Below are 17,065 nucleotides of genomic sequence, written 5' to 3' on the forward strand. Positions count from 1 at the left end.
GCCCCCACTCTCTTCTGGCTTGTAGAGTTTCTGCCGAGAGATCTGCTGTCAGTCTGATGGGCTTCCCTTTGTGGGTAATCCGACCTTTCTCTCTGGCTGCCCTTAAGATTTTTTCCTTCATTTCAACTTTGGTGAATCTGGCAATTATGTGTCTTGGAGTTGCTCTTCTGGAGGAGTATCTTTGTGGCGTTCTCTGTATTTCCTGAATTTGAATGTTGGCCTGCCCTGCTAGGTTGGGGAAGTTCTCCTGGATGATATCCTGTAGAGTGCTTTCCAATTTGGTTCCATTTTCCCCCTCACTTTCAGGCACCCCAATCAGACGTAGATTTGGTCTTTTGACATAATCCCATACTTCTTGCAGGCTTTGTTCATTTCTTTTTCTTCTTTTTTCTTTTGGTTTCTCTTCTCGCTTCATTTCATTCATTTGATCCTCCATCGCTGATACTCTTTCTTCCAGTTGATCAAGTCGGTTACTGAAGCTTGTGCATTTGTCACGTATTTCTCGTGTCATGGTTTTCATCTCTGTCATTTCGTTTATGACCTTCTCTGCATTAATTAGTCTAGCTGTCAATTCTTCCACTATTTTTTCAAGATTTTTAGTTTCTTTGCGCTGGGTACGTAATTCCTCCTTTAGCTCTGAGAGGTTTGATGGACTGAAGCCTTCTTCTCTCATCTCATCAAAATCATTCTCTGACCAGCTTTGATCCGTTGCTGGCGATGGGCTGTGCTCCTTTGCAGGAGGAGATGCGCTCTTATTTTTTGAATTTCCAGCTTTTCTGCCCTGCTTTTTCCCCATCTTTGTGGTTTTATCTGTCACTGGTCTTTGATGATGGTGACGTACTGATGGGGTTTTGATATAGGTGTCCTTCCTGTTTGATAGGTTTCCTTCTGACTGTCAGGACCCTCAGCTATAGGTCTGTTGGAGATTGCTTGAGGTCCACTCCAGACCCTGTTTGCCTGGGTATCAGCAGCAGAGGTTGCAGAAGATAGAATATTGCTGAACAGCGAGTGCACCTGTCTGATTCTTGCTTTGGAAGCTTCCTCTCAGGGGTGTACTCCACCCTGTGAGGTGTGGGGTGTCAGACTGCCCCTATTGGGGGATGTCTCCCAGTTAGGCTACTCAAGGGTCAGTGACCCACTTGAGCAGGCAGACTGCCCCTTCTCAGATCTCAACCTCCGTGTTGGGAGATCCACTGCTCTCTTCAAAGCTGTCAGACAGAGTCGTTCGCGTTTCACAGGCTTCTGCTCCTTTAGCTGAGCCCTGTCCCCAGAGGCGCAGTCTACAGAGACAGGCAGGTTTCCTTGAGCTGCTGTGAGCTCTACCCAGTTCGAGCTTCCCAGCGGCTTTATTTACCTACTTTAGCCTCAGCGATGGCGGGCGCCCCTCCCCCAGCCTCGCTGCTGCCTTGCGGTTAGATTGCCGCAGACTGCTGTGTTAGCAAGGAGAGAGGCTCCGTGGGCGTGGGACCCTCCCGGCCAGGTGTGGGATACAATCTCCGGTGTGCCGGTGTTACAGCGCAGTATTGGGGTGGGAGTTACCCGATTTTCCAGGTGTTGTGTGTCTCAGTTCCCCTGGCTAGGAAAAGGGACTCCCTTCCCCCTCGCGCTTCCCAGGTGAGGCGATGCCTCGCCCTGCTTCAGCTCTCGCTGGTCGAGCTGCAGTAGCTGACCAGCACCGATTGTCCGGCACTCCCGAGTGAGATGACCCCAGTACCTCAGTTGAAAATGCAGAAATCGCCGGTCTTCTGTGTCGCTCGCGCTGGGAGATGGAGACTGAAGCTGTTCCTATTCGGCCATCTTGGAGCTGTTCCTATTCGGCCATCTTGCTCCGCCCCCTACAATTCGTATTTTCTAAAGCTCAGGGTTTCTCAATACTCTGTGCCCTTAGGACAGTATTTCCCATGACCTACCCATTTATATCTTTCTGAGCTCTAGTGCTCCTTTTATCACAATTTTAGAAATACTGTTTAATTAAGGACATTTTCACTAAGGTCAAGTAAAGGATACTTACCATCAAAACTTTTATATAACTTTAGATTCTAAGTATTAAGATAATACAAGAAAATTTAACTGTAAATGTCTGGTTAGTTTTCTGTTGATACATAATGAATTACCACAATCTTGTTGGCTTAAATCAATGCCCATTTATTAGGTCACAGCTCTGTAGGTCAGAAGTCTGCCACAGTGTCCCTGGGTTCTCTGCTCAGGTTCTCACATAACTGAAATCAAGGCATCCCCTGGGCTGAGTCTAGAGGCTCTGGAGAGAAATCTCTTTGCAGGCTCATTTAGGTTGTTGACAGAATTCAGTTTCTTGTGTTTGTATTAGTTTCTTCGTGTTCCTGTAACAATTTATATACACCAACTATCTTAAAATAGTAGGAATTCATTCTTTAACAGTTCAGGAAGCCAGAAGTCTGAAATCAAGGCGTTGGTGGCGTTGGTTCATTCGGGTGGCCCTGAGGGAGAATCCGTTCTGTGTCACTGATGTCTGCAAGTGATATTTGGTTTGTGGTGATATCACTCCAATTTGTGCTTCTGCTTTCGTACAGCTTTCTCCCTTGTGTCTCTGTCTCAGTTTTCCCCCTGCCTTTCTCCTATGGGTATGCCATCACTGGATTTAGATTTAGGGCCCATCCTAAATCCAGGATGATCTTTTTCTTTGTTGTTTGTTTGTTTTGTTTTGTTTTGAGATGGAGTCTCCCTCTGTCACCCAGGCTGGAGTGCAGTGGTGCAATCCCGGCTCACTGCAACTTCTGCCTCCCTGGTTCAAGAGATTCTCCTGCCTCAGCCTCCTGAGTACCTGGGGCTACAGGCATGTACCACCACACCCAGCGAATTTTTACATTTTTAGTAGAGAGGGAGTTGCCCCATGTTGGCCAGGCTGGTCTCCAACTCCTGACCTCAAGTGATCTGCCTGCCTCTGCCTTGCAAAGTGCTGGGATTATAGGTGTGAACCACCACGCCCAGCCTAACCCAGGATGATCTCATCTTGAGTTTCTTAACTACATCTTCAGAAACCTTCTTCTTTTTCTTTTTTTTTTTTGAGATGGAGTTGTGCTCTATCACCAAACTGGAGTGCGGTTGAGCGATCTCGGCTCACTGCAACCTCCACTTCCTGGGTTCAAGCGATTCTCCTGCCTCAGCCTCCCGAGTAGCTGGGACTACAGGCGTGTGCCACCATGCCCAGCTAATTTTTGTATTTTTAGTAGATATGGAGTTTCACCGTGTTGGCCAGGATGGTCTCGGTCTCTTGACCTTGTGATCTGCCTGCCTCAGCCTCCCAAAGTGCTGGGATTACAGGCGTGAGCCACCATGCCCGGCCGCCAGAAACCGTTTTTCTAAATAAGGTCACATTGATGTGTTTTTTGGGTGTTATTACTTGGACATACTTTTTTGGGGGGCAATTACTCAACCCATGGTGCATTTATAGGATTACTGTACCCATATCTGTGCTGCCTTATGTGCCTTAAGGTACCTGCATTTCTTCTTACAGAATCCCTCCATCTTCAAGCTGAAAATGATGTGTCAAATCCTTGTCATGCTTTGACTCTGTCTGACTTCATATTTTGCCACCAGCTTGAGGAAACTCTGTACTTACTAAGTTGGTGATACTGGCCGTGGTAATCTTTATCTTGTGGTTCTTATTTGGATTCAAATCTTGACCTTGCCTATAACTTGGTGTGTATGCACTCACTTCCTCCTTTTTTCAAGATAGTTGGAATGCCAGTGTCATAACTCAGTTATCTGCGTGATTAATGAGCAAAGATTTGCTTCTCTTCTGGGAGAAAAGATACCACATATACTCAGAAAATTGCCATGATTTTTATTCAGCTGAGAGACAAGATTTAATTTTAAAGGTTTATGCAGAAGAGAAGAGGCAGTGTTTAATGGAACTTAAGCCCAAATTGCCCAAATTGACCTTATTAATTAAAATCAGCACTTCTCAGAAGTTTAATATCAAAGTTATTATCAATGAAATGTTAGTACTGAGAGTAGTCTTATACTGACTATTTGGACATTTTTTTCTGAGATGTGTTACATAAGGTGAGGACATTTCTCTTTTAGTATTTATCTGTAAATGGGACTAGATTTTTCGCTCAGGAAACACCATTGCTTATTATTGGGGAGGTGGAAATTTTCATACTCTTATGAATGTAAATCTAATTTATATTAGTACTACCTCGTGTGATTGTGCATATGCAGTTCAAGATCCTTCCAGTCTTCCTCACTGCCTCTTTTTTTTCTTTTTTAAATTAATTCATTCCATAAATACATATTAAGTGACTTCCATGTGCTAGGCACTGGGGATGCAATGGTTAAATTCCCGCCCCTCAGTGAGCTTACATTCCTGTGGTCAAGACAAAGCAATAAAGAAATAAACATGTGGGATGACTTCAGCTAATTGTGAGTACTATAAAGAAAAATATGAAACATTGTAAGGGGAGAGTGTGTGTTGGTAAGGGGAATGAGGGAGGGGCTGGCTGTTTTAGATAGCATAGTCGGAAAAGCCTTAAGTGATGTTGCAAGCTGTGGGAAAAATATGCTGTGCGATTTGCCTTTGGTAGACTGGAACCATTTTGCCAACATATATTTTAGTTTTATATATATATTTTTTTAGCGTTGAGTGTTTGTATTGAAGAGAGATCATGCTGATATAAATGTGCTTACAATATTTTATAACAGTATGACATTGAACATTTCTCTCCTGGGGAAAATGAGTACAGCCCTTCTTTTTTTGTAATTCTCTTGTGACCTGTAAAATTATCAGGGCCATAATAACTTCATAAATTATTAAGGCTTTGATTTTTAGAATCTGAGAAAGGAATATATTCCTTACAAATTAGAATGGCATTTCCTTTTAGGAACTGGAATTTATCTGTCAGTGGCAACACACTGTAGGGTTGTTTCGTTGCCTTATGAATAATATCCAGCAAAAGTCTTGAGTTTGACTACCTGATTTCTCTGTTTGTGGTTCAAAGGACACTGGGATGGTTCTGTATTGCTTCTTTGTCTCCCTTAGCTATAAGCATTCTATGTTAAAATAGGTATGAACTTGACCATCTTTGATAGGTATCACAATAGAAAGGAGTATTTTATTTTTGTTCTTCACTTAATTTTTTTTAATTAAAAAAAAAAGTTTTGTCTGGGTATGGTGGCTCACACATGTAATCCCAGCACTTTGATAGGCTGAGGCAGGCAGATTGCTTGAGGCCAGGAGTTCGACACCGGCCTGGGGGAACATAGTGAGACTGTCTCTATAAAAAATTAGAAAAAATTAGCCGGGCATTGTGCTGTGTGCCTATAGTCCTAGCTACTTGGGAGGCTGAGATAGGAGGATCACTTAAGCCCAGGAAAGTCAAGGCTGCAGGGAACTGTGATCGTGCCACTGTATTCCAGCCTTGGTGACAGAATGAGACCCTGTTTCAAAACATAAAAATTTTGGATATATTATACGTGTACATATTTTTGGGCACATGTGAAATTTTGTTACATGCATGGAATGTGTAATGATTAAGTCAAGAGTATTTGGGGTATCTTATTACCCAAGTGTTTAGTATTTCTATGCGTCTGTATATTTCAAGTCCTCTCTTTTAGCTATTTTAAAAGTAGAATACATTGTTTTTAACTATAGTCACTCTACTTCTCTGTCAAAGAATAGAGCTATTCCTTCTAGTTAACTGTATGTTTGTATCCATTAAGCACCTTTTCTTCATTCCCCACTCTGCTCACATTCTCCCTAGTGTCTGGAATGTATCATTCCACCCTCTAACTCTGTGAGATAAACTTTTTTGGCTCCCACATATAAGAGAATGTGGTATTTGTCTGTCTCTGCCTGGCTTATTTCACTTAATGTAATGACCTCCATTTCCTCATTTCATCCATATTGCTGCAAATGACACGATTTCATTCTTTTTTGTGGTTGAGGAGTATTCCATTGGGTATGTATCTCACATTCATTGATGGACACTAGGTTGATTCCTGATCTTTTCTATTGTGAATAGTGCTGCAAGAAACATGGGAATGCATGTGTTTCTTTGATATACTGATCTCTTTTCCTTTGGATAAATACCTAGCAGTGGGATTGCTGGATCATGTGGTAGTTCTATTTTAAGTTTTTTGAGAAGTCTCCATACTGTTTTTCATAATGGCTATATTACATTCTCACAACAATGCATAAGAATTCCCCTTTCTCAGCATCCTTGCCAATGTCTCTTATTTTTCATCTTTTTCATAGTAGCCATTTGATAAGATAATATCTCATTGTGGTTTTCACTTGCATTTCCCTGTTGATGTGATGTTGAGCATTTTTTCATGTACCTGTTGGCCATTTTTATGTCTTCTTTTGAGAAATATTTATGTCCTTTGCTCACTTTTAAATGGGATTATTATTATTATTGTTATTGTTTTTTTACTGCTGAGTTGAGTTCCTTATATATTCTGGATATTAGTTCCCCTCTTGGTTGTGTAGTTTGCAAATATTTTCTCACAGTAAACAGATTGTCTCTTATTTTTTGAATAAAGTCAACAACAAACTCTGTTGACTTTATTGTGCTGTGTAGAAACTTTTAAGTTTAATACAGTCATTTGTCTATTTTTGTTTTTGTTGCCTGTGCTTTTGATGTCTTGGCTATAAAATCTCTCCCTAGACCAATGTCCTGAAGAGTTTTCCCTATGTTTTCTTTTAGCGGTTTTATAGTTTCAGGTTTTATGTCTTTAATCTATTGTGATTATATATGATGAGAGACAGGTCCAGTTTCATTCTTCTGGATATGGTTTTCCAGTTTTCTCAGTACCATTTATTGAAGAGAGTGTCCTTTCCTCAGTGTGTGTTGTTGATGGCTTTGTTGAAGATTAATTGGCTACAAATGTGTTGATTTGCTTCTTAGTTCTCTATTCTGTTCCATTGATCTGTGTGTCTGTTTTTATACCAATACCATGCTGTTTTAGTTACTATAGCCTTGTAATATATTGTGAAGTCAGGTAGTGTGATGCTTCTAGATTTATTCTTTTTGCTCAGGATTGCTTTGGCTAGTCTGGCCTTTTTTGTTTTTGTCACTGCATATGAATTTTTAGATTATTTTTCTATTTCTGTAAAAAATGACTTTGGTATTTTCATAGAGATTTCATTGTATCTGTAGATTGCTTTGGGCAGTATGGTCATTTTAATGATGTTAATTCTTCCGATCTGTGGGCAAGGGGTGTTTTTCACCTTTGATAAATCTTTTGTAGATAAAATTTAACTTCAGATAATTTTCATCAAAAGCGTCATCATATTCTACGTTTTTTCTTTTACTTAATCATTGTATAATGTTTTGACTCTGTGCTTAAATTGGCACATTTAGGTACAGTGATCTCCCTCTTTGGGTTACTAACTACTGAAATGTAAATTGGGATAGTTTGGGAGTCAGCGGTAGGTAATAGAGCATAAAGATAAATATTATTTGCTCCCTCTCAATCAGGATAGTCAGGATAATTCTACTACTTCAGTTCTTCGCATATGTTTTGTAAATCTTGAGTGTTATTTAAGTCATTTCTTTGATCTGTTTTAGGCTTTCATAATGAAAATTTGCTGTTGATCTAATTGAAGAGACAACCCAGAAGAGAGTAGAGCTTATTATGTGCAATTATATTTAACATTTATTTTGAAGTACCTATGTTTCTTTTACTTAAAAAAGTGTGCATATGTATATATACATACACGTGTATGTATATACATATATACATACCTATATATGAGTATATATAGGTTTCCCACCTGACTGTCCATTTCACTGTCATTTATGTATCCATTTAACTATTGAGGTACTTTTATCTATGTATCTATGGAAAACACCAGAGAATCACACAGGGCTCAATCACATAAAAATCGCAAGACTGGGAAGTCCTGAAGTTAACTATTGTTTGATTTATACCCAATTTCATTTTATAAAGTTTTGAAGTTGACTAAAGATGTCACCTAGTTCACATTTTGAAAGACACTGTGCAGAAAATGCCAAGAAGAATCAGCCATCTACCCCTTTCTTGTAGCAGTCTAGAGGAATGTACTTAACCTTCTCAAAAGTTAGATTTTACCTCGATGTCCTTGCTGTTTGGCAGCCTGCTATTTACCTAAACCCAGAATATCTCTTTCCACACGCATCTCTGTAAACTCAAGCCTCAGATCCATGTCGCATTCTATTAGATTTGCATCTTAACACATTACCTTCCTCAAATCCTTCCCTGGCTTAGAAACATTTTAACCTAAAGATTGTAGAACACATTAACAGTATTTACCCAACTGTTCAAGACTCTCAATGTTTTGCTTCTTGCCTGCCATTTTAAGTTAGTATCTTCCTGCTTCATTCTATGGTTTCTTCATTCCTGGTGAGATTTACTTAGCACTTTCTGAAATTCTCTGGAACCTGTCTGTCCCCACTATTCCTCGACATTATATTGTTATTATCTATGTCTGTGACTGTATCTATATTTATATAAGACTATATTATTGGCTGTCTTATAAAATTATCTATACCTACATTTGTAGATGTACTAAAAATCATTTGAACAATTCCCAATCACTGAATATCTAGGAGTTCCCCAGTATTATACATTATATATAATGCTACAAAAACCATTTTTTATGGCTACATCCTTGGACACATCCTTGTTTCCTTTTGTAGAATCTCTAGGAATAGAATTTCTGTGTTAAAATTCATATACATTTTGGCCAGGCATAGTGGCTCACTCCTGTAGACCCAGCACTTTGGGAGGCCAAGGCGGGAGGATCCTTAGAGCCTAGGAGTTTGAGACCAGCCTGGGCAACATAGTGAGACCTTGTCTCTACAAGAAATAAAACAATTAGGTTGCATGAGCCTGTGATCTCAGATACTTTGGGGTGGGAGTGGGGAGAGACCTGGGCTGCGGTTGGGGGATCCTTTGATCCTGGAAGGTTGAGGCTGCAATGAGCCATGATCTTACTACTGTACTCCAGCCTGGGCAACAAAGGAAGACCCTGTCTCTCCTCCCGCCCTCAAAATTATATGCATTTTAAAGGTATTTAAAACATTCTGCCAATTTTTAAAAACAGGATGAACAGTTTATATTAACAGCTTCCCTTTATGAAACTGCCCATTTTATTGTACGCTTGTTAGCTCTAATTTACATTCCTCCAGATGTTGATGACATAGACCATTTCTTCCCCATGCTTCTTGGCCATTTATTTCCTTCTTTGTGAATTTTGTCCATTTTTCTGTGGTTGGTTTTTTGATTTGCAGTAGCTCTTTATATAGTAAGAATATTAACTTTTTTGTTTTACCCACATTTTGCAAGTTATCTTTTCTTCATTTGGTTTGTTTATGGTGGTTTTGCCATTGAGAAATATTTAAATTAAGAACTTCAGGGTGGCCGGGCGCGGTGGCTCACACCTGTAATCCCAGCACTTTGGGAGGCTGAAACGGGTGGATCATGAGGTCAGGAGATCAAGACCATCCTGGCTAACACGATGAAACCCCATCTCTACTAAAAATGCAAAAAATTAGCCGGGCATGGTGGCAGGCGCCTGTAGTCCCAGCTACTTGTGAGGCTGAGGAAGGAGAATGGCATGAACCCAGGAGACAGAGCTTGCGATGAGCTGAGATAGAGCCACTGCACTCCAGCCTGGGGGACAGAGTGAGACTCCATCTAAAAAAAAAAAAAACTTTAAGGTTGTAAGTATTTTTCTCATTCATTTTACATTTGTTATGCTAAAGAGGCCTTCTTGCCCAACATTATGTAAATATTTACTCATTTTTAGTATTCTAATAAAGTCAAAATTTTTTCCTTAAAATTTTAATTTATTAGAGATACATTTTCTTGAGATATGGTCTAACCAGTCTAACTCCCTTTCTAAATTTACTCTTTCCTGTCCAGTGCTAGGTGTTACCTTTCTTTTCTTTTGATTTATAGTCGTGTGCCACGTGGGATACCTTCTGAGAAATGGTGCATCATTAGGCAGTGTTATCATTGTGAAGACATCATAGAGTTTACCTTATACAAACCTAGGTGGCACAGCCTACTACACCCCTAGGCTCTATGGTAGCCTTTTGCTCCCAGGCTGCAAACCTATGCAACCTATTACTGCACTGAATACTGCTGCTACCTGTAATACAATGGTAAGAATTTACATATCCAAACAGAAAAGATACAGAAAAAATTTTTTATATGACCACTGTTGTATATGCCATCTGTCGTTGACTAAAAATGTCATTATGTGGCACATGACTGTATGTGTGTATTCTTTATTCCACCCTATATGTAATAATTATTCTGGTTGTATAATGTATTCTAGCCTTTCATGTAGCAGAATCTTCCTCATTGTAGGAACATTCCTCAAACCCTGAAGTTTCTTGAATATTCTGGAATCACCCCTTCACATTCTCAGAGCACACTCTATTGAGATGAAAATTTGAGTCTCTGACTTAATCCCTGCAGAATGGACTTCTTTATTATACAGTTCCTTCTCCCTCCCCTCAACAAAATTGGAGACACTTCTCTACTTGACCAATTGTTTGGTCACATCCCTCAGAATATTTTCTCATGATAATCCAGAGTTGTTTATATACCAGTTTCAGTTTTCTCCCAGTTGACCTAATTGGGCACTGTCTATACCAGGCACTTGACAAGATAGGGATTTATTAATTATAGGATTGGTAATGAAGAATTAAGAGTTGGAAACTATCTCATCTTCAGCTTCTTGCCTTACGTCCCGAATATGTGATTTTTTAAAGGGATTTTCTCTGCTTTGGAATGGATCTGAATTTAGTATGAATGGTCTTTCTTGCCTGCATCTTTCCTGTTTTGGTCTCTAGCAAAGACATCTTGGTTAGAGAAGATCCTAGAGAAAGAAGTGTGAGGTTCCAGGGCACTGTCTGGACAGGGCACTATTATGTTCAACAGTGATCTTAATCTCTGGCCAGCCTCAGGGCACTTGTCTCCATCAAAATGGACCAGCTCTTCATTTCAAGAGTCAGGGCTCATCACTATAAATTTTTTTCTGCTAAGTTGCATTCAAAGGAGTGCAAGACTCAATTACTAGCTGCTTTTTCAAAGACGAGCTTAATAAATCACAGCCTACTTTTGGCTTGATCTTGCTGACCATTACAAACTTATCATTTGATTAAACTAAAATATATTCAGTATTTATATTCTAAGCATGCCCAATATAAATTTTGCCCTTCATTTTTTCCAACTGGAGGGAAACACAGCAATATTCTTTGGGAAAATTCTTACGCACAAGCTAGTGCAAGCTTTATTCTTCCCTCTTGTTTCAAGGTTAGATAACCTCAAACAACCTCAAGACACTTTGATTTCAGCCAGTAATGTTTCAGCAGTGTTTTTTCTTTGTCTCTCTCTCTCTCTCTTTTTTTTTTTAAGAGACAAGGTCTTGCTCTGTCACCTAGGCTGGAGTGTACTAGTACCATAATAGCTCACTGCAGCCTTAAATGCCTGGGCTCAAGCAATCCTCTCGCCTCAGCCTCCTGAGTAGCTAGTACTATAGGTGTGTGCCATTGCACCCGATTAATTAAAAAGAATCTTTTTCTTTTTTTATAGACAGGGTCTTACTATGTTGCCCAGGCTGATCTCTAACTCCTGGTCTCCTGTAATTCTCCCACCTTGGCCTCCCAAAGTGCTGGGATTACAGGTGTGAGCCACCATCCCTGGCCAATGTTTTCTTTTTACATTTGGTTTCTATATGTTTCAAGTCTATTTCAAGATATATTTTCCAGCCCTGTTGAGAATGTTTTTTTCTTTTTTTTTTTTGAGACGGAGTCTCGCTCTGTCACCCAGGCTGGAGTGCAGTGGCCGGATCTCAGCTCACTGCAAGCTCCGCCTCCTGGGTTCACGCCATTCTCCTGCCTCAGCCTCCCGAGTAGCTGGGATTACAGGCGCCCGCCACCTCGCCCGGCTAGTTTTTTGTATTTTTTGGTAGAGACGGGGTTTCACCATGTTAGCCAGGATGGTCTCGATCTGCTGACCTCGTGATCCGCCTGTCTCGGCCTCCCAAAGTGCTGGGATTACAGGCTTGAGCCACTGCGCCCGGCCGAGAATGTTTTTTTCTGTTGTATTTCTAAGTAGTTGTTGTCCATATTTCCTCTTGTGATTTCCACAGAAGCATGTGAATAAGACAATTACTTGGGAAGCTTTATAAAAATTCACAGGCTTGTGGCTCCTTCCTTCTGTGATTCAAGTATGTCTTGGAGTGGGAACAAGGAGAGCTGGTTATCCAGGGTACATGAAGGACTCATCAGAAGTTTCTCACCATCACTTCAATTTGATTCTGCCTGGCCAGACAATTTCCAAATACTGGGAAGCAGTGGAAGAGGATTGTTATTTTATTTCTGACTTTAATGACAGTGCCTCTCAGTTTCCTTCTTAGGGATGTATGCCATAAAGGGTTAACTCATCATGTGTAGGATGTTCAAACTTTGCACATTCTAAAGAAACTGATCCTTGACTGCCGCCTGGGAGATAACTTCCTGGCCTTGGAATATCCTCCCTGGTAAGAGTGCCTTTGAATACATGAGACCTTGAGCCATGCCTGATAATTTGTGGTAGTAACATTGTGAGTTATGATGGGGGCCTTGGGCTACAGCACATCAGCTTGACCTCTGGAGGAGCTAGAGACTGGGACACTAAGGTCAGTTCCACAAGTGATCCACACCTACATGACCAACCTCCAGTAAAAACCCTGGACACCAAGGCTCAGGGGAGCTTCTCTGGTTGGTAGTACTTCACCAGTGTTGTCACACATTGCTACTGGGAGGAGTAAACACTGTACAACTCTACTGGGAGATGACAGCTGGAAGCTTGTCCTGGTCTCCCCTTGTCTGTGTCCTATGCGCCTCTTCTCTTTGCTGATTTTAATCTGCATCCTTTCACTGTAATAAACCATAGTTGGGAGTATAACAAGTTTTAAGAGTTTTGTGAGTCCTTCTTGCAAATTATTACACTTTGAGAATATTCTTACATAGTCTTTACTCAAGATGGCAGGAACCTTTTATTTCATAAGAATTCGTAAAGGAACTAATGATCTCTCTCTAGTATGCTAAGTTGTGTCTTTTTTTAAACAAAATTTGAAGGAGATGTTAAATTTTATCAGACATTTTTATTATCCCTAAAGATGCTTGCTTGGTATTTGTTTTATTTATATGGTAAAATATATTAACTGATTTCCTAATGTTGATGTTTTTCATTCTTGAAATTATTCACACTTGATTATACTATATGTTTTATACATGGGCAAATCTTTTAACTACTATAATTTTAAAATTTAAGCAAATTTTCTAAAATATGATATTTCCTGACTTCTTAAATAGAACACTGCATTCCACTCAACATTGTCTTGACTCATTACCCCAGTTTTGGACGTTGTGGTGTGTAGTGGGCTTCAGGTCCCATTTGAGTTTGAGTAACTTCTTACTCTGTATTAAATGCTCCACGGACTATTCTTTGCTTGGGGTTCTTGGGATTGATTTCTTTTGTTTTTCTTATGCTTTCAAGTCCTACTTCTTATAATTCATTGGTTGCCTTTCTGTAATAGTCCCTCTCTTCTCTTTACTTAGCTCCTTTTTAATGATTGTGGGCTTATAGGCTATATAATTAGGCTTGTTATACAGTGATTTCCAAAATGACAGTAAATAAGCTCTGAGTAAGCGTGGGGCCCTATTCTCTAGATGAAAGGCATCTGTTTTATATCATAGATTTTTAAAATATCCAGTTAGGAATTTTAGAGATATTTTTCTCCCTTTTTAGTTGTTGCATATTCCAAAGAATTAAATAATAAAATTGGTTAGTTTGTTCATTTATTCATGTGATGCTTGTTTATTGAGCATCTACACAGTGCTGCATACTGGAGAGTAAACCTCAAATAGGTAAGATGTAGTACAAAAATCAGCCTCTGCCTAGCAAATCACATGGGAAAACAATATTGGGAGAACTTCATTGTGGAAATTTTGATGAAAACATTTTGAGTTTTATTCTCTTTGGTAATAAATTTAATTTAGGACTTTTTTTTTCAAAAATTTTGTAAACAAAATATTGTCATTGGCTAGACATCTAGGAACTTGACTGTCAGAGTACACCCAATTAACACTTAGCTTATAAGGGTAGTTCACTGTGCCTCAACTGTTTGAGCAGACAGTCTGGTTTATGCTGAACACAGCTGCTTTCCTTCTGGGAATCTGGAATTTTCATACATTTTAGATAGAGGTTGCCTACATGACTAGTGCCTCATAAAAACTTTGGCCATTGAGTACTCAGTAGACTTCCTTGGGCAGAAACATCACACACATGTGCTGCATTTTCATTGCTGGGGGAAGAGTGTGCTGTGTATGACCCCTCATGGAAGAGAGAGGACATAAGGAAACTGGCACACGATATCCTGTAGTCCTCTGCCTGCATTCTTTCCCATACGATTCAGAGGTGGCCTTACAATGCTGCTGTGCTACATCTTAGCCATGCTGAGTCCTGTGAATTCTCTAGTGAGTCTCTGAATGTGAGGATGTTCTTGGAGACCTTTAACACAAATGCCTAGTGTTTACTGATCTCTTACTATAGGCCTAGCTCAGTACTAATTGTTTTACATGGATTATCTCACTGAATCTTCCCAACAGCAATATTTTATGAAGTAAGTGAGTATCATTATCAGCATTGGAGAGTGAAGTGGTTTCAAACTTCATGAGGTTAAGTAACCTGTGTAGGTCCTATAACTCCTACATTTATTTCAGTGTCTGTATATGTTTCAGATGTTTGTACCTTATGGTATATTATTTCTATTGTTCAGAGTAGCATTTAAGTGAGGACAACTACTGAGTTGTTTTTTCTTTTGTCTTTCTGTATTTGGTTTGTTATCTTATTCAATAGAACATATTTGCCAGTAACTTTCTGAGAAGGGGCACATGAGAGGTATATTACTTAAATCTTTATTAGTGTGTAAAATATCTTTCTGTCTCAAGCTAAATTGATAGTTTGGCTGGATATAGAATTCGAGGTAGGACATAATTTTTCCTACTGAGTACTTTTTAAATATCTTTACCATTTCAGGTATGAGCACATTCTTGTAGAACCTGACCCAGTACCAGCCTATGCTCTGAAACTGCTAGTCGCGATGACTGAACACAACCCAACCTTCACAAGGTACTGGAAGTTCATATTTCTTTTTCTTGTGTCTCACCTATAAAATGAATTTTATGTGTTCTGAAAATGTTATTAAAGATGAGATTCCAAAAGACTAACATTTGAGTTGTCAAAATTGTCATTTTTTTAATGTTTCATGGATTGTAATATCTGTCATTTATGCTGTTTTGACTCTCGTTCTCATATTTTTAATTCTTATTAGAGTCGGCATACTGTGGAATGCATACTGCTTTAAAATGATAACTTCTCTTAAGAGATAAAACAATATATGTACTTTAAAAATTGGTGCCTCATTTTGTACTGAGCAGTTTATTAAATCTCAATAGTATTTATCGACTATTATTTGCTACCATTTTATTTAGTTGACATGCTTTTGTTTTTTTGAGGTGGAGTCTTACTCTATGTCACCCAGGCTGGAGTGCAGTGGCACAATCTCAGCTCACTGCAACCCCTGCCTCCTGGGTTCAAGCGATTCTTCTGCCTCAGCCTCCTGAGTAGCTGGGATTACAGGCAGCCGCCACCATGCCCAGCTAATTTTTGTGTTTTTAGTAGAGATGGGGTTTCACCATGTTGGCCAGGCTGGTCTTGAACTCCTGACCTCAGGTGATCCACCCACCTTGGCCTCCCAAAGTGCTGGGATTACAGGCATGAGCCACCCCACCTGGCCGATATATATATATTTTTAAGTGGTAGAGAGCTTTTATCTTTATCGAAGCTACTGAATATGATGATACCAAATTTCTTTAGAACTAGTTGCTGGGATGTTTTTAGTTTTGAAGAGAATAATTTGTCTGAGAGGTCCACAGAAGGGGAAGAAAGGAGAAAGGAAGAGGTTCTTTTTGCTTTCAAACAAGAAAACTTACTTTCTTGTACAGGTGGTATCTGAGGACCTTTGGGGATTTGAATACCATCTGTAGGTGCAGTGCATCTCCAGAGCTACCAGTTGGTCTTTAACAAAGAACTAAATCACATAGCCCCTACCATCTTGATTTCTTCTTGTCTGCTGTCCAATCACAGAAAGTACTGCATTATTATGAGCCACTATGACTGTTGTTACCAGCAAACAAGAAAGGCTGTTATTAGAAAGTGCTCATATCCAAAACACTCATCCCAGTGGGTGTGTCAGGACACATAGATTTGCTGTGACCGAGTCACAGGAGACAAGTTGCTCTTGGTCTTTTGGGTTTGGGTTATGCTGGGGCTGTAGTAGTTCTTGAGCCTATTACCTTCCCTTATCCATTTCCAAAGGATGCCATGTAAATACTACCCTCTATTCTCTGAGCCATGGTGCAAAATACTCGGGGGAGCACTAAACTAGTACCCTTTTCATCTTTGCCAATTGGAAGCGAAGTGTTTGCTTCAGTGTTTCTATAGCCTTTTAGAGAGCCTGAGCAATGAGCCTTCCAAATTCATCACTCGGAAGGGATCGTTCTCCATTCCTGAAGAAGAAATTTAATTCTAAAGACTGAATCTGTATTAGAAGTTGCATAAAAATTCAGATAGTTATTTCTTTCCTGGACTTTTGACATCATGTGCTAATACTGTATCCTAATTTTATCCTTTCATTAGATTGAACAGATTGCAATTACTTTTTTAAATGTAACTTTGGCTCATTCACATGTCATGTTTTCTAGAGTCCTTTTCCTTCTTGCCAACTCTATTCAGCTTAATTTCCTCATATTGAGGAGAAAAACCCTAGAGAAGTAGAAATAGTTCTTTGGCCTCTATAGAATCTTTTTATCTTAAAAGTGATTAGAGACTAGGTTTAGAAGTCCATTTACTCTAGTTTTTTAAAAAAGTTTACAAGCAGACTTTAGTGGAATAGTTTTTGTATTTTTTTGTTTTGATCGAACAAGTAATATTTGAATATACTATTTTTGCCTTAAATTCTAACAATAAAATCAAGAGATCT

At 39.5% G+C, this 17,065-nt stretch overlaps 1 protein-coding gene across 4 annotated transcripts in view; it reads left to right on the plus strand.

Annotated features, from left to right (window-relative positions):
- ULK4 (unc-51 like kinase 4) overlaps nt 1-17,065 on the plus strand; it is a 711,191-nt gene that overhangs the window by 279,596 nt on the left and 414,530 nt on the right. For all 4 annotated transcript variants that reach the window (XR_003309577.1, XM_023231716.3, XM_026454879.1 and 1 more), the window contains one exon: nt 15,061-15,153. Coding sequence is in view for 3 of the 4 variants with exons in the window: in XM_023231716.3 (XP_023087484.1) it covers nt 15,061-15,153 (93 nt within the window). In the remaining variant the exon portion in view is untranslated. The remainder of the gene's footprint in view (nt 1-15,060; nt 15,154-17,065) is intronic.

The sequence above is a fragment of the Piliocolobus tephrosceles genome, chromosome 2, assembly GCF_002776525.5.
Source record: "Piliocolobus tephrosceles isolate RC106 chromosome 2, ASM277652v3, whole genome shotgun sequence".
NCBI lineage: Eukaryota > Metazoa > Chordata > Mammalia > Primates > Cercopithecidae > Piliocolobus > Piliocolobus tephrosceles.